General features: G+C 58.2%; 2 protein-coding genes across 2 annotated transcripts; one reads left to right on the forward strand and one right to left on the reverse strand.

The window, feature by feature from the left end:
* The first annotated feature begins 3,510 nt into the window (after positions 1-3,510).
* On the forward strand, positions 3,511-8,549 carry LOC109490469 (lipocalin). The gene is made up of 6 exons (XM_019805328.2): positions 3,511-3,771; positions 4,399-4,532; positions 5,332-5,405; positions 5,606-5,719; positions 6,597-6,692; positions 7,402-8,549. The coding sequence occupies exons 1-6, from the start codon at positions 3,661-3,663 to the stop codon at positions 7,425-7,427; spliced, it is 555 nt and encodes a 184-aa protein (XP_019660887.2). The 5' UTR covers positions 3,511-3,660; the 3' UTR covers positions 7,428-8,549.
* A 2,670-nt stretch (positions 8,550-11,219) lies between these two features.
* On the reverse strand, positions 11,220-19,796 carry GLT6D1 (glycosyltransferase 6 domain containing 1). The gene is given in 9 exon segments (XM_034664795.1): positions 11,220-11,418; positions 11,421-11,480; positions 11,483-11,626; positions 11,629-11,963; positions 12,372-12,509; positions 15,451-15,495; positions 15,871-16,086; positions 18,377-18,456; positions 19,528-19,796. Coding segments are annotated over 7 exon segments (900 nt in total). The 5' UTR covers positions 15,933-16,086; positions 18,377-18,456; positions 19,528-19,796; the 3' UTR covers positions 11,220-11,302.
* Between the last annotated feature and the right edge of the window lie 69 nt (positions 19,797-19,865).

The raw sequence follows: 19,865 nt of genomic DNA on the forward strand, positions 1-19,865 counted from the left end.
TCCCCTCGCCAGGACCCACCCCGAGACGCAGACAGAAGGCCCCTCCCAGGGCAGAAGAAGTCCCCCAGGAGCCATGGGCTGTCATCTGAGGTCCCACCCTAGATGCCCGTGGGGACACCCCCTTGGTGAAGGTGCTAGTGACCTCTCTGAGGCCGGGAGCTAGTCTCCCTGTGTCCGTGGGTGCTGATGGACCCCGGAAAGGCAGGGCTGGACGGCAGCTCACCCCCAGACACACAGGCGGGCATTATGATGGTAAGAGCAGCAAGCCTCTCCGTGGGGGTAGCCAAAAGTCCCAGGGCTCCCAGGGCAGGAGAGCTGGGGGCCACAGGAAAGGGCTCCCTCAGGGCAGAGTCCGAGCCCCAGAGCTCACAGCGGACACTCTGGTCTCGATCTCTGATGTCAATGACTTGTATGACTGGGGTGGAGGGGGCAGGGGGAGCTGGAAGGAGGGAGGGACGGAAAGATTTGGGAGTGCCAGGACGAAAACCCCTACCCCCCCAGTCTCCAGTCTAGCCCCCCAAACACACACACTAGCACCCCCCACCCCTCCATGCTCTGCTCCCACTGTTCCAGCAGAGAGGTCTTTTCATTTCCAGCTTGTGTACGTTTTTTTACTTTTTTTGGAAGGGATCGGAGGCTTGGAAGCTGCTCTCCAGGACGCGGCTGGATCCTGGAACACTCCTGACACCCACCACCAGACCAGTTTCCACAACCCCATCCGGGCACCGCCAGCCCCGGCTCGCTCCTACCTGGGCCCTCCAGGCTGCCCTGCTGCTCGGAGGCTGGCCTCCCACGTGGCCTCGTCTCCCGCTCCCCGCCAGCCTGGCCTTGGTGAGAGTGAGTGGCCCCAACAGCCTCACAGCCCAGGGATCTTGCCAAAATGTCACCCCAGTCACCCCCTTCCACCAGCTGCCATCACACAGACGAAGTCCACATTCTGCATGTGACCCAGGAGCTCCTGCAACCTGGCCCCGGTGATCTCATGGAGCGCCGTCACCTTCCTCACGCCCCCCACATTCCCTCACCCTTCAGACCTGTGCTCCCTCAGTCAGCCATCCCCTGCTTGCCTCAGGCTCTCGCACACGCTGTTCCCTCCTCCCTTCGCCCAGCCCCACCCCCGGCACAGAGCTTGGCGGTCACCCCAGCCGTGAGGTGGGCAGCACGTGGCGCTGTCACTCGCGTGGCTGCGTGTGGAGCCCCGGGGCAGGCCACACGTTCCGTGAGGCTCCATCCACCTCACTGTCACCATCTCCCCGTGCCCGCGGGTTCCGGGCAGGTGATGGAGGCCCGCTCAGGGACAGGCTGTGGCTGCCGCTGTGCCAGCGCCTTCATGTCAGAAGGCCGTCCTCCCGTTCTCCTTCCAAGGACACAGTCGCTGCCCTGCCGACCTTCCTGCTGCTTCCAGGCCCCCCGGCTTTGGCGTCTGGACTCAGTGGCAGAGTCTGTCTTCAGCCCCTGCATGGTTCTCTCGGCCCGGCTCTGGTCTCCGGGCCCCGGGGTCCGGCTCAGCCTGGGGCCGGGCTCACTGCCGGCCTCACACGGCCGCCCCTGGCCGCCCCCCACAGCCCATGCTTCAGGAACAGGAGTCCGTGGCTTTCCCGTGGGACTGGGAGGTCCTCTCCACCATGCGAACCCCCAAAGCAACTCAGCACCGCTGGGGGGTAGGGACCGGGACCCAGATCCAAGGATGGAAGCAAGAAGATCCTCCCCAGACGTCCTATGTGACGTCAAAGCCCCGCAAAACCACAGCCTGAGCGTCACGTCCCCTCCCCCGCAGGTGGGGACCTGCTTAGCCCGGCCACGTCCTCAGAGACCCCAGGGCTGACCGGCCCCCCAGCTTTCCTGCTGCTCTTGGGGCCTCCCCTCACAGCCCTGGGGGATGTGGGGCCCCCATCTGGGCGGCTGGTGCTCCCCAGAGGGTGGACAGGATAGGATCCCACAGCCCCACCTGGGCAAACCCAGACCGACCGGTTCTCACTCCTGGTGTGACCCAGATAGGGCCTGGCTCCAGCGGCCACAGCTCACGGAAAAGTGGAGAGTGAATCAAAGAATTGCACATTGTAGACCAGACTGACGGGGGCCGATCCAACGTCCCCTCCCCAGGAATCACACAGGGAGGGAGGCCAAGGAGCAGAGTCCAGAGCCTGGTGACCCCGTGGCTCTGCAGACCCTCGGAGCACCGGCCCCATGAGGCTCCAGGGCCTTGGTGCTCGGCCGCCTCACCAGGCCACTGGTGTGGGGGGCTGGGGAGACCAGTGGGAGGATGCAGGGAAGGGGCAGGAACCAGGACGAGGGGACAGGAAAACGCCCAAGGACCCCTGACATGGGAGTCAAGTGTTCCCTGACACATGGAGGGGAGGCTCCCTGCTGGGCTGGTTGCTCAGATCCTCAGAGGTGTGACCCCAGGGACAGTGTCTTGTCCCCACGTGCCCACCTCTGGAGTGTCCTGACCTCCCTGCCCCCTTCCCCCTCCCCCTGGCTGTCCTGACCTCCCTATCCCCCCTCCCCATGGCTGTCCTGACCTCCCTGACCCCTTCCTCCTCCTCCTGGCTGTCCTGACCTCCTTGTGCCCCCTCCCCCTGGCTGTCCTGACCTCCCTGTCCCTTCCTCCTCCTCCTGGCTGTCCTGACCTCCTTGTGCCCCCTCCCCCTGGCTGTCCTGACCTCCCTATCCCCCCGCCCCTGGCTGTCCTGACCTCCCTGTCCCCCACCCCCTGGCTGTCCTGACCTCCCTGACCCCTTCCTCCTCCTCCTGGCTGTCCTGACCTCCCTGTCCCCCTCCCCCTGGCTGTCCTGACCTCCCTGTCCCTTCCCCACTGCGTAAACGCTGCTTCTGCTCCAGGCTCTCCTCTGCGCCCCAGCCAGTAGCTCAGATGGCCCCAGGAGAGGGCGGTGGGCAGCAGGGTGCTGGAGTCTGGTCTGAGTGGCCACGGTTGGAGAGGGTGTGAGAAATGCTTGCGGGAAATATGAACGAGCCACACGTCGCCCTGGTTTCATGCCAGGGTGCCGAGCGCCACCCAGAGAGTTTGTGTGCCCTCCCGCCTTCCCTTCCCACCACAGCTCCCAAGACAGTGGAAGCGGGGAGAGGGGAGAGCGGTCCTGGCTCAGAAGGAAGATGGATTGGGGCGCCTGGGTGGCACAGCGGTTAAGCGTCTGCCTTCGGCTCAGGGCGTGATCCCGGCGTTATGGGATCGAGCCCCACGTCAGGCTCCTCCGCTATGAGCCTGCTTCTTCCTCTCCCACTCCCCCTGCTTGTGTTCCCTGTCTCGCTGGCTGTCTCTCTCTCTGTCAAATAAATAAATAAAATCTTTAAAAAAAAAAAAAAAGAAGGAAGATGGATGCCCCCAGGAGGAGCACCAACAGGGAGGAGGGAGCTGAGCCTCCGGGGTGAGGGGACGCCTCCAGGACAGCCAGCAATGTGGCCAGACTGCCCCGACAGCACCCGCCCCCAAGGCCAAATGACACCCTTCCCATCCTTCAGAGACAAGGCAGGTGTCGGGGAGGCCGCGTTCTTCCTGTGGGAATAATTCTGGACACTCAGGGAGCCAGGCGGGGACAGCGGGGTTGGCCAGGGCTGCATTTCAGACGGGGGGCCTCTGGAGGACACCCATGAAGAAGGGACCCGGCTGCCCGGCCTCTCCTTCCTCTGGGCCCTGCCATCATGGCCCTGCAGAGAGGGCCTCTCCTGCTGCTGACCCTCAGCCTGGGCCTGGCCAGTGCCCAGAAGACTCTAGAAGAGGTGCCAGTACAGCCAGGGTTTAATGCCCACAAGGTAATGGAGCTGGGTCGGGTCCCAGGCTCAGCCCTGGGACACGGCGGTAGGTGCCCAGTGTTGGGGGTGGCAGCCTCTGGAAGCAGGACCCAAGAGAGAAAAGGGGAGGGGCGTTCTGGGCCCAGGATCAGCCTCTGCCCAGCCCAGGCAGGAACAGGGGGTCTTAGTACTCCTGCCCAGCCCTGGGGGCAGGAAGGGGCCCAGCGTCCCCCCCCCTCGCCCTGTCTGACCCACCTGCCTGTCATCCATCACTGTGAGGAGCGTGGCTGGAGCAACCCCAGGACTCAGTGGTGGTTCAGGGAGCCCCTCACCCCTCCCCAGACCCGACCAGGGTGTCCGGAACCCAGCAGGAGACAGTGCTTAGACCAGATGCGGGAGGAGCTGAAGGAAGGGGGAAAGGAGAGGCAGCAAGAAGAGGACTGGGGGAGACAGAAGGCAGCCTGACAGCGAAGGACACTTACAGCAAGGAATGGGCCACCTGTCGTCCCCTCCAGGACCCCTGTTGGCCCCTGACATTCCCTGGCAGTGCTCAGCACTGGCCATGCTGGGGCCTGAGAGCCAAGACTGGAGGCTCCGGGGGCCACACAGCCCGGGACCCTCCACCCCTCTGCACCCTGCACCCTGCAGGTGGATGGACGCTGGCTGACCATCCAGCTGGCTTCCAGCCGCGCCCACCTGGTCTCCCCAGCCGATCCCCTGAGGCTCGGCCTCCATTCCATCTGGACCCGGGACGAGAACGTGGAGTTCGTCTTGTTCTGGACGTAAGCATGACCTCTGCAGCCCCTCGCAGGGTGGTCCTGCTCAGAGGCACCCCAAGGGACAGTGACCAGCGGTGAGAACCAGAGGGACACACGGCACTAGGCTGCAGGCTAGAGACACTCCCGAGAGGTGTAAGGTTTAACCTCAGAAGCCCCGAAGCTTTACGACGAGGGGCGGGGGGAAGGCCACACACACAGCCCGTCCCTCCCACTGAGTAAGCTGGAGAAGCCCGAGCAGGGCTGCGCCTCGCACCGGTCAGTTGACCAGGAAGGTCTTCGGTGATGACGCTCTGTGCCGATCGCAGCGATACTTACAGCAGTCCTGCACCCGTGGCCTTGAGGAGCCTCGGTCAGAGCCACAGCCTTGCCGGTGCTCGGCCACAGACACCACCCCAAGGGCTGTGCAGTCCCAGGGTCTGTTGGCACCCAGCCCACCCCCAGCCACCCCAGCAGAGAAACTGAAGACCCCGGGGCAGGGGCCAAAAAGGCATGGCCTATGTGTGGAGCCCAGGTGACTGGGGAGAGCGAGGACCGGGTGCCCCACCCAGAGACCTGCAGCCCCAAGCCAAGGACAGACCGGGACCCAATCCCTCCGGGAGGTTTGGCTCCATTCCAGCAACAAGGAACTCCCTGGCACACCTGCCCTCTAGCCCTGTCCCTCAGCTGGATGACCTCAGGAGCCCAGGGAGCCAAGAGACTCAGGCAGACACCAGGGACCTCAGCCAGGGCACCTCCAATGTCCCCGGGGGCCGGGAGACAGGGAGAGGCCGTGACCACCGAATGCCCCCTCCTCTTTTCCCAGAGGAGAGGGGGTGTGCAAAGGAATGAACGTCACCGTCCATCCAACCGGGCTCCAAGGCCAGTTCCAAGGCTCCCGTGAGTAGCCGCGCCCTCTGGCCTGGGTGCTGTGCTGGATGGGGAGGGGGACACTCGGTGCCCTGAACCAGGGCCGTGGGAGAAGTGCCGGTGCTGGAGGGAGACATCCTCCCGGTGTCCTGCACTGTCCAGGGGATGTGCCTGGGGGGGCGGGCAGAGGAGAGACGCGTCGCCTGTCCCCGGGCTGGGGTCTCCCACAGTGGAGGGAGGCGCCAGCATGCACGTCCGCTTCGTCAGCACGGATTACAGCAACCTCGTCCTCTACGTCCGCCTGGAGGACGCCGGCGAGGTCACCAGCCTGTGGGCCCTGCTGGGTAGGTGGCGGGTCTCCCCGACGCCGGCCGGGGCGTCTGCCCAAGACCTGAGCTTAGGGCCTGCTGTTCCAGGGGCGCTGGTGCCCGCCGGGACTGCTCGGAGCTGCACCCCAGTGGGCACCCCCCCGGGCCCCCCTCAGGTCGGGCATCCCTGCACCTGCCCGCTCGGTCCCTCAGGATCTCATTCAGCTGACCGGCCTGCAGCGTGTGTGTGTGTATGCGTGTGTGTGCGTGCGTGTCCGTGTGTGCGTGCGTGTGCGCGTGTGTCCACATGGGTGTGCATGTCCATGTGTGCGTGCGTGTGCATGTATGTGCGCGCATGTGTGCGTGTGTATGTCCATGTGTGTGTGCGTGTGTCTCTGTGTGTCCTGGGAGCGGGGACACTCCGCTAGAACAGAAACCCTCCCGTCTTCACCGGGCAGACAGTCAATGAACCTAAAGGAACGGAGTCACATCAGGGCTCAGACAGTGGACGTACCACGTGGAGAAGAACCGGTGGGGGGGTGGGGGGAGGAGGCGGGCACAGGGGAGTGTGGAGGGTGGGCTGGGCCAGACGGAGGAGGGGTGGGGTGGGAGCTCCTTATCCAGCGGACTAGATGGGTGGTGGGGGGTGCCCCGAGCTGGCCAGGTCATGCAGGCAGCAGGCTGCTGTGTGAAGGGGGTCCTCCCCCCAGAGGGGCTGGCGCCTGATGCCCCGCTTAGCGCTGTGCCTAGGCTGCCCAGGGGGGGACCTGCTCTCAGGGGAGACGAGGAGGGAGGGGGCCCAGGGCTGAGGCCACAGCCAGCAGCCAGTCAGCAGCGGGGCTCAGGCCGGCAGGAGGAGGGGGAGCTCGGAGACAAGACAGGGCCTGTGGACTCTCGGCCCCTCTGATTTCAGCCAGAAGAATGCTCGGGGACCCCACGTGGCTGGGGAAGTACCTTGAGTACGTTGCCAGATTCCAGCTGCAGAAAGCTCCCGTCTTCAACCTCGACGGTAAGCACGGCCCTTGGGACACCTGCCCCCGAGCCCAGGCCACTGCGCTGGGGCCCCGTCTGCCGGGCCTGGAACCCCCGTGGCAGGAACAGGCACAAGACCAGAGCCGTTGAAAACACGGCCAGCCTCCCCGGGGCCCCCATGTGGTCAGGCCAGTGCTGGGAGCCTCGCCTGCCAGATGGCACGAAGCCCCTAGAACAGAGTGACCTGGGCACAACACCCGTCTCCATTCGGCGGATTCGGATGCTGGGGTCAGAGAGGCTTGGAAACAAGGCCAACACCGCACAGCAGAGCCTCTCGCCCCACACCCCTTCCCTGTGCACCATTCAGTCCATCAACACACACCCAGGCTGGGCTGTTCGGGGGTGGGAAGCATGGAGAACAAGACCGACACACCCTCCAGCCCTCACTCGGGTCACATGGGGTCACCGGAGGCCTGTCCCTGATTTGTCAGGGGAAACGGAGCCCGGAGCAGGGGAGCACGGCTGTGCTGCGGGGTCACCAGCTCCCGGCGGCGAGGGGAGCAAACAGAGGGGCGGGTGGGGTGGTGGAGTCTGGGTCAAAGCGAGGGCGGGGGGGCCATGGGTGCTGGACGGCAGAAGGCAAGCAGCTCCCCAGTGAGGGACGCCGGCTGCACGCTGGGTTTGGTTGGTTTTAAAGGGAATGGACGAAGCCTTGGAATTCCCATCTTGTTCTCTCCCCTCCACAGCCCGGTGCCCCCCAGCCGAAGCCTAGGTCAGGGCCGCCGGAGACTTCGTGCCCGGTCCTCCTGACCCCTGCCTTCACCTCCCTACGCTCCACCTGCCTTGCTTGCCCCAGTGCCTCCCAATCCCTCGGCCGCCTGAGGCAGCCCCCCCAGCCTGAGCCCGGCCCCCTGCTTGCCCCCTTCCTGGCCTCTCCCAGCAGGACCCGGGGGCGTGAGAACACTCTGAGTGGCCAGGAGGGGACGGGCAGCCCCCAGAGCTCTGGGCCACATTGAACGCAGCACTGCAGTGTGGCAGGGGGGCCACCCGGGGAGTCTTCGGGGGCACAACCCCGCTAGGGGTGGGCCGGCGCTCCTCTGACCTGCTTCCACCTGGGTCCTGCTCTGGGACAGCTCCAGAGAGGTGCGCTGGGCCCGGGAGCCAAGCCGCACGTGCCCGGCCAGGTCAGAGAGTGGTGAGTGCGCACAGCACCTGTTCACGCTCTCCCCCGGACAGCCAGGGAAACAGGCCCGCGCACCTGCACGCCGGGGAGCTGGGACAGGCCAGCGCCCTCTCCTGAAAGTCAAGGGTGCCACCAGGGCAGTGCATGGACCAACGGCGCTGCTCTGCCCGGGGCAGCCAGGGACCACCCACCGAAGGGCAGGCTCTCCAGAAACTGGGTCAGGGCCTCCATACTCACCATCTGGAAATGCCGGAGACAGGTATGACCTGACCCTGCCCAGCAACGCCCCGACAACGACAAGGCCTCCCGGGAGGCCCCACGCCCCGGAAGGCTGCGCGAGGTCAGCGCTGTGACAAACCAGTTGGCTCCTTGCGGATGTCTCCCTGCGGCTCACTCAGATGCCGGAGACGAGCAGGTGCTCAAGCATGACGCTGCCCTGTGAACCAGGACACCCATATCGGAGAGATGGAATGGACATCGTACAATGAGAAAGTAATGCTCAGACGTTTAGCAAGAAATCTGCGGAACTTATACGGAAAAAAATTTTCAAGCCCTTACCCCGGGACAGTGAAAAAAAAAGACTTAAATGTATATGGGTATTCCTGCCTAGTGTTCGATATCATAAATATTTAATAACCCTCAAGTTAACCTGTCCATCCAAGCAATTCAGTCAATATTCCAGTGGGGGGGGGCCTGGGCGGCTCAGATCTGCCTTGGGCTCAGGTCATGATCTCAGGGTCCTGGGCTCGAGTCCCTGAGTCAGGATCCCTGCTCAGCGGGGAGGCTGCTTCTCCCACTGCCTCTCCCCCTGCTTGTGTGCTTTCTCTGTCAAACAAATAAATAAAATCTTTAAGAAACAATATTCCAGTGGGATCTTTACCCCAAACCACAAACCTGAATCTAGAATCCACATGAAAGAACAAAAGTTGTGAAATGTTTCAGAGAGAAGTCACACAGATATACGGTTCTGTTGTAACGAGTAGGAACCGACAGCGATTACAGTTGTGTGGAATTCCCTCAGGGACAGAAAGAACGACGCGCGAACAGAGTCAAGGAACGAACACTGGCAAGTATGGTAACAATGCAGTATACAAATGGCCCATCTTGAAGGGCGTGATTTATTCAATAAAAAGTGTTGGGGGAGATGGCAAGAGATGTGGAGGAAAACATAAGGTTAGCTATCTCACTCTTTGCATTACCTTAAAATTCATTCCTGATTGATTCCAAATAAACACAAAACCTTGAAAGGTCTGCACTGTCTGTAACTCAGAGATGGGACCCTACTCTACGGACACAGATATCAGGGGAAAAGATGGTAATAATGTTTTCAGTGCATCAAAAACATTGTCACCAAAATTGAAACCCAAACCTGAAATTAATATTGACAAGAAGCTTGATAGAGGGCTCACATCACATCTCGGAAGCTATCCATCAAAGTTCATGAGAAAGAAACCCAGTGTGAGAAAAGCGAACGAAACACGGAAGCCGATCATTTGTACGATCACAAATCAGACAGCCGATCATTATAGCCTAAGAGGGGGTTTGGCTTCACAAAGAATCCCAGAAAAAGAGATGCTATTTTTACTTATCAGGTTGGCGAAATTAAATTTATTTTTACAGCTCAGTTAGCGCCCGCCGTGTGGGGAAGCATGCTTTTGTTCAGAGGGATGGATATGGAGGCCATTCTGGGGGGACCCAGCTTTCATATCCTCTGGACAGACTTGTTCATGGACCTGAAATTCTACACATTAACACATTCACCTGTCCTCATCCCGAAGAAGCCAAGGAACTCGGGGCTTTCTGTCTGACCCCATTAAAGACAGAATGTTAGAACCCCTTCCAGGAAGTCCCCCACGCTTGCCCACCAGGTGTCGGGCCGATGGGGGGGGGATCTGCTTTTGTTTGTCTGAGTGAAGCCCTCCTCTCTCTCCAGGCCTGACCCGAGAGAGCTCGCACCAGGCTTGGGCTTGTAGGGCTCTGTGGCTCAGGGAATGTCTGTTTTCTCTGTTTTGAAATGTTCACAGAATTTGTTTTTGAGCGCTCCTGATGCCCAGGAATGGCGGTCACTGAACATAGCATCGTCATTCGGTCAAAGGGGGCAGCTGCCGAAAAAAGCAGGACCCACTAGCGCTGGACGAACGCGTCCTTCACAAGCACCCTCAGGATGGATGGCGGGGGAGGTGGCGTGACACGATGGGGGGCCCCGGGCTCGGCCCCAGGTGGAGCCCCGCCCCCAGCCTGCTTTCCGGGAAGCTATGGTCAGTGGTCCTTGGGATTTTACTGTTTCACTTGCTGTCTGGGGAACGCTCGCGGTCGTGCTCCCTCCGGCGGCCGCGACACGGCCCCACAGACGGGCGGCTTGAACATCAGAAGCGTCTTCCCACCTCCTGGAGGCTGGCAGGGCCACTCGTCCCTCTGTGTCTGTGTGTCCTGAGCTTCTGTCCCACCAGGTCCCCAGTCCGCTTGGATCGGGACCCACCTCGTGACCTCATTTACTGTAACTACTCTGTGGAGACCCCGTGTCCAGGAAGCCATGAGCTGCAGCGCTGGGGACGTGACACAGGCGTGACACTGACCAACGCTGGCTACTGTCCCACGAAGGACCCTTCTGCCCCTCTGCCCTCCCAGGGACACTCAAAGCCCTCTCTGCCCTAAACAGACGGCCGCTGTGCTGCCCGCCACGGCGGCCTGTCCCCTCCCATGGGAAGTGGCTACCCCTTCCGGGGCCACCGTGCTGCCCCCGCCAGCCCCGTCCCCCTCCTCGATTTTAGCGCTTCTGATTTGCAAAAGCAAGGCCGTGAGCGGTCTCCTGTGCCATGCGGCGCCACCGGCTGCTTCGGGACACAACTCTGACTTCCCCAAGTACCTCCCACGCCTCGCTGTACCCGGCACACTGCCTCTGCCGCACAGCGCAGGGCGTACGCTCTTTATCATGAATCCACGTGCTGCAGCTTTAAAAATAACGACCGCCTGTCTCTGTAATGACAGAAGACAGGTGTGCATTTGGTAGGAAGCCTGCAGGTCACCTGCGTCCTTCACATGCTGGACAGAGACTATTCGAGGGGATTAGACACAGCCGCGCACCCCAGGACGGAGGCACGTCACGTGTTCTACGAGTGAGCTGATGAACATTCATTATTTTCCCTTTATTTTAATCCTTTGCCCATTTGTGTGTATATATATTTTTCTGAACTGCACTCTTTTTCCATTAAAAAATCATTTTTTGCCTCCTGAATGACGAGCCGGCTCTCTACCATATATAGATCCCAGCATCACTGCGATGAAACATTAAATAATCACTTTTATTCCGTATCCTGCATGGACCAAACTGGACGGTTCAAAACTGCAAGGAGAAACATTTCCTACGGATGGCGTCAGCGCTTACGCCCCGGAAACCAGGAGAGCTTTCGGACGCCCTCTGTGCTCAGGAATCACCGCGGTCGGTCGCAGGAGGGGCCGGCGAGTCAGAAGCCCGTCTGGGAGCACTGCGCTGCCTTGACCAACCAAACCTGTCCTGGGGGCCACAGCGCCGTGTCCCAGCTGTACTCCGGAGACAGCAGCTTGGAGGGCTTGCGGATGACAAATACTTGTTCAGGTGTCTCTCGTAGGTGCTGTTCAGCCCATCTTCCTTGTCGCGAATAACCCGTCCAGATATTCGTTGATGAAATTTAACATCTCCGGGGGCGTGCCGCCAATGACCGCGCCATCATAGAAGTCCTCCTGTCCTAACGGGATGCACGCCGCTGCTCTGGGTGTCCTCTCGTAAGGGAGGTCCTCCGTGTCTTTAAATACCACCAGGCATGGAGCTGAGCCACGGACGTGCCCAGGGTCTCCACCCCAAAGTCATTGTGGAAGACCCTATTGGCCGTCATGCTGAAGAGAAAGTCAACTTCGTCCCGAATGTGCCCTTCTATGTGCGCAGCGAAATTCTTCATGTGCGTGAGGTGAAAGTCGTCCCGGCCATTTCCTCCGATGCTGAATACCTGGAATGTCCGCAGAGGCCCCGGCTGCAGGTGGGGCCGCCTGCAGACGGCATCGACCAGGATGTAAAAGACAACCCTGTCACCGGTCAGGAAGTGCTCACTGGCCGATCGCATGAACAGCTCCAGGTGCCGATCTGCAATCCTGCAAAACACACACGCACAGAGGGCGACGCTCCCTAAACACTTTCAGGAGAAGGACACGTGTCAGCAAACGTGTTGTCTAACGGACGAGTCACCGATGCTGCGGGACCCCCCGCGGGTAAGGGTAGGCAGGTCAGGTCTGCGGTTCCGACCGCACTGGTTAGTAAGACAGGATGTAGTGAAGCAGGGGGTCTGAGAAAACTCTTTAACGTTTTGAAACAACAGCTGGAAAGAAAGGAACTGTGAGCTAAACAATATCAGGAAAGACAGCTGAGGGGCACGAATGACCCTCCTAAGCGAGGAGAAAACCACGTCACGGTTTTGGACGGGACAGCCAGGTACAACGGTCGTGGGTACCTTCGGGCAGCTTCTGGAGAAAGAAGGTCCCCGCGTGCTCGTTCGCAATTACCTGCCAGGAGCAAGGACAGCCAAGCCTACGGTGAGGTTCTGTGCTCCATAGTAGTCTTCCAGCATCTGCCTATCGAAAGTGCCTTCCCATATAACCGGAGCAAGCCAGTCTGTGGTCGTTAGAACGTCAGGGCGTTTTCTGTTGAACAAAGGAGAACCAAGTAAAGCAGGCCCTGCCTTTACTACGACCGCAGCAGAGGCCGCCTGAGAGATACCTGCTAACGCTTAGAGCACTTACACGTGCCAGGCACTGGGTCGAGGTGGCTTAAGCAGCTCACCCAATCGCTGCAGTGTCCTGTGTGCTATGTAATAAGCACTATTTTGGTCCTTGTTCTTGGTGTGGGGAAACAGAGGCATAGGTTGGGTGAGTGAGCTGCCTAATCCCACAGAGCTAACACACGTGGGTCGGTATGCGAGACCCAGCAATTGCTGCCTTTGAGCCCAGGGGCCGCCTTCTCTGAGCTCCACTCAGCTTAGATGTAGGCAGCCCAGAGTCAGAGCATCCTCTGATACCACCTGAAGCCAGTGCTGCAAGCACAGTGCCTCCACCTCCCCACATCTCCCTAAGTCCTTCAGTTCTCCTTCCCCCTCCTCTTCTCTCTCCCCCCTCTCCCTAGGAGATCGAGAAGACACTTTTCTTTAAACCTCTCCTCCTTGCGTTACGTCCATCAGTCCCACGCACCAGAAATAAAAAGATGAGTCCAGAAAGGGACAGAGACATTAGGTTTGCTTCCAGTAACAGAACTTAAAACATGCAAGGCTGGTTCAACATTTGAAAATCATGTGATGCACCTACCATTCCAAGAAACTGAAGAGCAGTCAGATACCCATATCAATTAACACAGAAAAAAAAAAATTAGACAAAGTCCAACAACCATTCATAATGAAAAAAGAGAGAGAGAAGACAAATTCCCAGAAAAATAGGAATAGAGGGGAATCACCTAAACTTGATAAAGAAGATCTATAAAATTCCCATGGCTCACATCATACTTAATGATGAAAGACTGCATGCTTTCTCCCTAAAACTGGGAAGAAGGCAAGGATGCTCACCCTCACCAACTCTTATTCAACAGAGTCGTGTGAATTCTAGCCATTGCAATAAGGCAAGAAAAGGAAATGAAGCACTGGACTGGAAAGGAAAAAGTAACAATGTCCCTGTTTACAGAAGACTTGCCTACATACAAAATCCTACAAAATCTGCCAAAAGATCTCCAAGAACTAATAAGTGAATTCGGCAAGGTCACAGGATGATACGAGATCAGCACACACTAAATTTAATCTCACTTCCGTCTACTAACAAAGAGCATGCAGAAACTGAAATTAAAAACACAATGCCATTTACAGTTGCTCCCAAGAAAATGAAATATTTTGATACACCACTGTACCCACTACAAGTAAGTCACTCCCTGCAGCCCCCGGCAACAGCTCATCTACTTGCTGTCGGTGTCTGTCTTTGCTTATCCTGGGAATTTCATATAAATGGAATCATGCCATATGTGGTCTTTTGTGCTTGGCTTCTTTCACTTCCCCTGTTCCCAGGGGGGTTCTATATTGTAGCATGAATCAGTACTTCATTCCTTTTATGGCTAAATAATATTATATGGTACAGATTTTGTTTATTCACTCATCAGCCGATAGACATTTTGGTTGTTTACATTTCTCAGCTGTTATCAACAGTATTGCTATGAACACTTCTCTGCAAGATTTTCTGTAAACATATATTTTTAATTCTCTCGGATATATACCTAGAGGTGAAATTTCTGGGTTGTCCTGTATTTCATGGCTAACTTTTTGAGGATGTGCCAAACGTTTCCAAGCAGCCTGTTCTGTTGGCAGCACCAAGCAGCATAAAGCAAGAACTTTGGGGACTGACATCGGGCACTGGCTTTCGAAAATGCCGGGCACGATCTTCTGGGCTGGACAGTCCAGCACCCTGCCCCCCAGGGGCTCCACCTCCAGCCTGGTGAGGCTCCTGCACATGTGTGCCAGGTGACATGCATCAGAATGAGGCCAGCAAAGTGCAGAAATGACCCGAGTGCTCAGCAGGACAGCTGGCGGATAAACTCGTGTATTTCCACATAGCTGTCCAAAATGAGCTACGGTGATGTGCGAAATTCGGGGGAGTCTGACAGTGTCGAGAGAACACGTAAGTCCCAGGAGAGTCAGTAAGTGTGACACCCTCTTTCTGTAAAGTTGCAGGGGACAGGGTAAAGGGACGGGAAAGGACACGAAGCTAGATGCGCGTTGGAATTTTTGTTGCATTAAAATAAGCAAGCAGGCAAACTCACAAATGACACAAACAGGCTTTGCGGGAACCAATGAGGACGGTGTCACGAATCACGGACGTGATTCATCTCAGAAGCCGAGGTCTATTTAAAATACCTGCCTCTGTGAGGAAAACATCGCAGAAGATCAAATAAAAATGAATGATAAACATACTAAAATACATGCAAACGCAGGAATAATTACGGACTTGCCAGTTGACTTGGGATATTTTAAACCAGCAGTTTTGCCTAGAATAAATGATTTTCTGATGTCTCAGTTCATCCACTGTACCTGAGAAACCAAAATGGTACAATTATTGAAGGGAAGTTCAAGGACCTACGTCCGAGTTATAAACGCCGGCCTCTTTCCCCGAGCGACTCTGTCGGGGGATTTGTCCCACAGATCAGGTCACACGACAGTGTGAAGAGACCCATGTACAAGGTTAGTCACTGAAGCCACACTTGCAAAAGCCCCAAACCACAGACAATCTACAACCAGTAGGAGCTGGTTGAGTGAATTATGATGCGTGACCATAAGGCCGGATACCACGCGGCCATTCCAGACGGGGGTCTCCCCGGTGCGGTCCCCAAATCAACAGCAGCCATCCCAGTGTTTTCGAACCACCTCCAAAGAGAGTCTGTCACGGATGAAACCAAGAAGGTCAAGCCAAGGAGACCGTGTCAGTATGAACAGCCCTAAACATGAAAACTCCAGGCCCCGAAGCCTCCTAGGGCCGCTATCACGGGGCGATCGGAAACACCGTTTGCTCCACACCGAGCACCATTGCTGGTGTGAGCAGACGTGTCCCTTCTTACCTAGGATTAAACCAGTCTGAGAGCCGCAGTTCTCCCACTTCATCCCTGGGTGCGAAGAGAAAACCCAGTTATTACGAGTTCATCTGTGCGTTCAGCCCAGATTCCCAAGCCCCCGTGGCGGGGCAGGCACTGGCCGGTGCTGGCCTACAGCTGTGGACAGACAGCCCGCGCTGCCCTCGGGGAGCCGGGGAGGCGGCCCCAGCGGTGCCCAGCGGTCAGGCCTGATGGCAGGGACGGGGCTCTGGCCGCATAAATGGTACATTCAACCCGGTCTGGGGGCCAGGGAGATACTAGGAGAGGGGCTTCCTCTCCGGGTCAGGAGGGGAACCAGTGGTCAGGGAAGAGGTGCGGTGGACGAGGCGACGGCCAGAGGGGGGACGGCGAGAAAGGGCTTGTGGGCAGGTTGCTGGGAGGACTTACAAAACCCCCAGTAGGCCCAGATTAGAGGCTGTGCACCGAGACGGCAGGTCTGACGCCCTCATTCACCGCCCGAGCGGCTTTGCCGCGGTTAACGGAGACGGGCTGGAGAAAGACTCGGGTGTCCGTCTTTAACTCTCTTCTAAACACACGATTCACCTCGAGTTTTGTTGTGCTCCTACAAGATCAGGCAACTTGCTTCCATCGTGCTGGGACGTGCTGTGGGTAAGGGAAGAACAGCGAGAGAGCACCCCGATTTCATCGTTGGATTCCCCAGGGCTAGACTGTCAAACTCCAGATTGCCCCCACAAACTTCACTAAAATTGTGAAATGACAAGCGGGGAACTTGCTAGAAAGTGGCCATTTATGTATTTATTTATTTACAACCAGGCTCCACACCCAATATGGAGCCCAACGTGGAGCTCGAACCCACGCCCCCCCGAGATCAAGACCTGAGCTGAGATCAGAAGTCGGACGTTTCACCAACTGAACCACCTGGGTGCCCCCAAAGTGGCCTTTTTTTAGAATGTTGGGGTCACAGATCCCTGGGGTCCCACGGAGCGATGGAGGTGTGGAAAATGCAGCTGGCTGAAGAGGGGATCCTGACCTAAGGAAACATCGGCCTGGAGGGAGGTGCTCGACCCACAGCAGAGTCGGCCTCGTCCTGGGCAAGTTCATGAGGGGCTGAGCTTGCAGGGTGCAGATGACTGTTGTCACGTGGTAGGCCAAGGGCGCCCAGCTCCGTGCCACACGCCCACCCCTTCCGCACACCCCGTGCNGGGCTGAGCTTGCAGGGTGCAGATGACTGTTGTCACGTGGTAGGCCAAGGGCGCCCAGCTCCGTGCCACACGCCCACCCCTTCCACACACCCTGTGCTCACGCACCCAGCTGCTTGCAGTGCAGGCCGAGGTTGCCGACCCCACGAAACCCACCCACCGTCTGCTTATCCCAGAGAAGCAAACTGTCACACGGTCATGCGGTCTCTCCTGGATTCCACGTGGGCTCCGAGGGACAGTAAGCCTTGCTGTGTGACACTGTCCTCTCGTGTCCTGTCTGTTCCCTGAGCACCACCACCGTCCCTGGACCTACCACACACGCACACACGCAAGCACGCATGCCGGTCTCACGGCCGATGGACACGAAAGCTGACTTCCGGGTTGCGGGCAGAGTTTTCCGTCTCCGGTCTCTCTGTCACCGTGGGAACCCACCTGGCTCCTGCCCCTTTGCTCTCAGTCTGCAGGCCTTCCCACAACAAACCCTCTTGCCAGCAGATGCCCCTTCTGTAGGGAGGTTTGCCAGACAAAATTCAGGACTGCCGTTCAACAGAGTCCAAGAGGCTGCATGTGGCCTTTGCAAGCTGGTCTCCTTCATTCAGTGATGTGCATGGAAGGTTTCTCCGTGTGTTCACGGCTCGTGCGAACGATATCCCCGTGTCTGGACGCACCACGCCTGATTAACCCACTCACCCACTGGAGGGCACCTGGGTCACGCCACTGCGTAATTACATAATTACGAAGGAAGCTTCTAGAAACACCTCGGGTAGGTTGGTGGTGGGTACGTGTTCAGCCCCCCCCCCCGGATTAACAGGAGCACAATTGCTACATCGTCGGAAAGACTGTATTTAGTTCTGTACGAAGCGGCCAAAGTGTCTTCAACAAGGCTGCCCCTGTTGCGTGGCCCCAGGCACGACCGAGAGTCCCGCTGCCCCGCGGCCTCGCCCCCGCGTGGTGGGCAGGGCTCCGGGCTGGGGTCATTCTCACGGGCACGTGGTGGTGTCTCATTGCTCTGACCGGCAACCACGCACTGACGAATCGCCCAGAGCCCGTTTGCTCTGTGCGCCTTCGGTGAGCTGTCTGCTCGGATTTTGCCTGTGTTTTCATTAGGTCGTGTCCTTACTGCTGAGCTGCAAGCTTCGCTTATTCGGTTTCAAGCCTTTTATCAGACATGCGTTTCATGACGGCTTCGTTTTTAAAGACGTTATTTCTCACAATATGGCTGCTTTCCAAACAGCACTTGGGAAGACCGCCGGCTCATTAGAAGGTCGTGAGGAGTGGGCGAGAAGGCGAGACCTGGAATGCCCCTATAGGAGAGAATTCTCGCGGGTCAACCGCATGCCACCCCGGGGCACACCTCCTGCCCCACGGCTGCTCGGGGCTGTTCGGTTTGTCCAGACAAGCGACCCTGTGCTGACCCTCACCTCGCTCCCCTTTTCCTTCATGGCTTTTGTTATGTAAACGCGGACAGTGCCCACACTGCCATCGTCTGCGCGCTCCATCTGGGGTGGAAAGCTCCCTGAGAGCAGGGCTTTGGCTCCCGCCGTGCCCTCCGAAATCATGTTACACATTCACAGAGGATGGAATTCAAGTTGGTACACGTTGGTTTGTCCCACAGAGAGAAGGGCAGGTCTGGTCACTTTCGAGGGTGTTAGTAACGTCTGCACCAAACCCAGCACTTCACGTCCTCTCTGCCCATCCCTGCGGGTCAAGATTCACCAGTGTTTTATGTTTACCTGAGATGATACTCGAGCAACACGTAGTGTATAACACACGAAATCAGTAACAGCATCTTTCTCTTGCAGTTCATGGTCTCCTGGCGGGAAGAGCAGAGAGAAGGAGATTTTCAACAGTGAACAGTTCCATGTTTGCCACCTTCCAGCCGTGGATTTACAACGTCTAGGTGGCTGACCTTGGGACACCAGCTGAAGCTCCTACGTCTAGAAGGGGAAGGAGGCTTGGGCGGGGACCTCCATGCAGCTGGGGCTCTCGGGCACCGGGCACCCCTCGCGGAACTGAGAGCGCACAGCCTCTGGCCCTCCGGCCACGGCTCGTGCAGCTCCGCCCGGACCACAGGGAAGAAATGCACCAAATCTCCCCACTACCCGGCTGCCGTGAGGAGGAGGGCTTCCTGGACTAGGAGGCGTGACAGGCCCCAAAGTAGCCTTTTTGTTCTTTTTCCTCCCACGATAGCAAGATGGCTCATTTACCCCAAGACTGCGGGGGTTTAGGCCGATGCTGTAAACAGGGCTTACAACCTAAATCACAGGCATGAAGCCCTAACGTGGAGCTCTGGGCTCCGGCCAGACCCCCGAGCTTGCCCTGGGATTTCTGGCCCCAGGGCTGCAGGGTTAAGTGATGAAGCGAAGCCGAGGTCTCTGGCGCTTCATTCCCGAGCACTGGGCTAGCGGGCAGGAGGCTCCGATCTGCACTCCCCTGCTCAGAGGCCACCAGCCACGTGCAGCTCTCGAGCACACGAAACGTGGCTGCTCTGATGTGAGAGGTCCTGGGGGTGCCCAAAACACACTGCCTGGGTTTTGAAGGCAGACGCAGGATGAAAGAAAAGAATGAAATCTCCTTAATAACTGCAGACGGATGAGATCTTGGAATCAGAACAGTCCGGACCTACTGAGCTTCCACTTGTTTCTTTGACCTTTTATACTGTGGCTTCGAGAAAACCAGACGTTGCAAACGTGGCCCAGGGCTACGTGCATTGGACGGTCTGCTGTAGACAGCGCCACGGGGCACGGTTTTCACACCCCCGCAACAGGTGGCAGACCCCCCCTTAAATAAATTCAAGGGCATTAGAAATGCCCCGTATGCCCTGGTGACATCATCCCCATAGTCACTCAAACTTGTCCACGTCCCTCCTGAAGAGTCCCTTTACCTGGACGGGGGCGATGTAAGGGACAAGCTGGGTGCTTCCCAAGCACTGTCTTTGGGTGTTCGTGAGGCCACAGGCCGGACGCTGTCCCCTGCTCTGTGGGGGGTGACATCAGCAGGCCCTTTGATGATGCAGACGTCAGGAAGTCTCAGTCATAATGATGCATCTGCCAGCGGGGGCTTCTCGTCACTGCCCCATTTGTCCCATTTGAAACGTAAAGGACGGGGCGCCCGGGTGGCAGCTGCCTCTGGCTTTGGCTCAGGTCATGATCTCAGGGTCGTGAGATCGAGCCCCGCGTCGGGCTCCGTGCTCCACAGGGAGTCTGCTTGAGATCCTCTCCC

Source organism: Ailuropoda melanoleuca, chromosome 7 (assembly GCF_002007445.2).
Source record: "Ailuropoda melanoleuca isolate Jingjing chromosome 7, ASM200744v2, whole genome shotgun sequence".
Taxonomy (NCBI): Eukaryota; Metazoa; Chordata; class Mammalia; order Carnivora; family Ursidae; genus Ailuropoda; species Ailuropoda melanoleuca.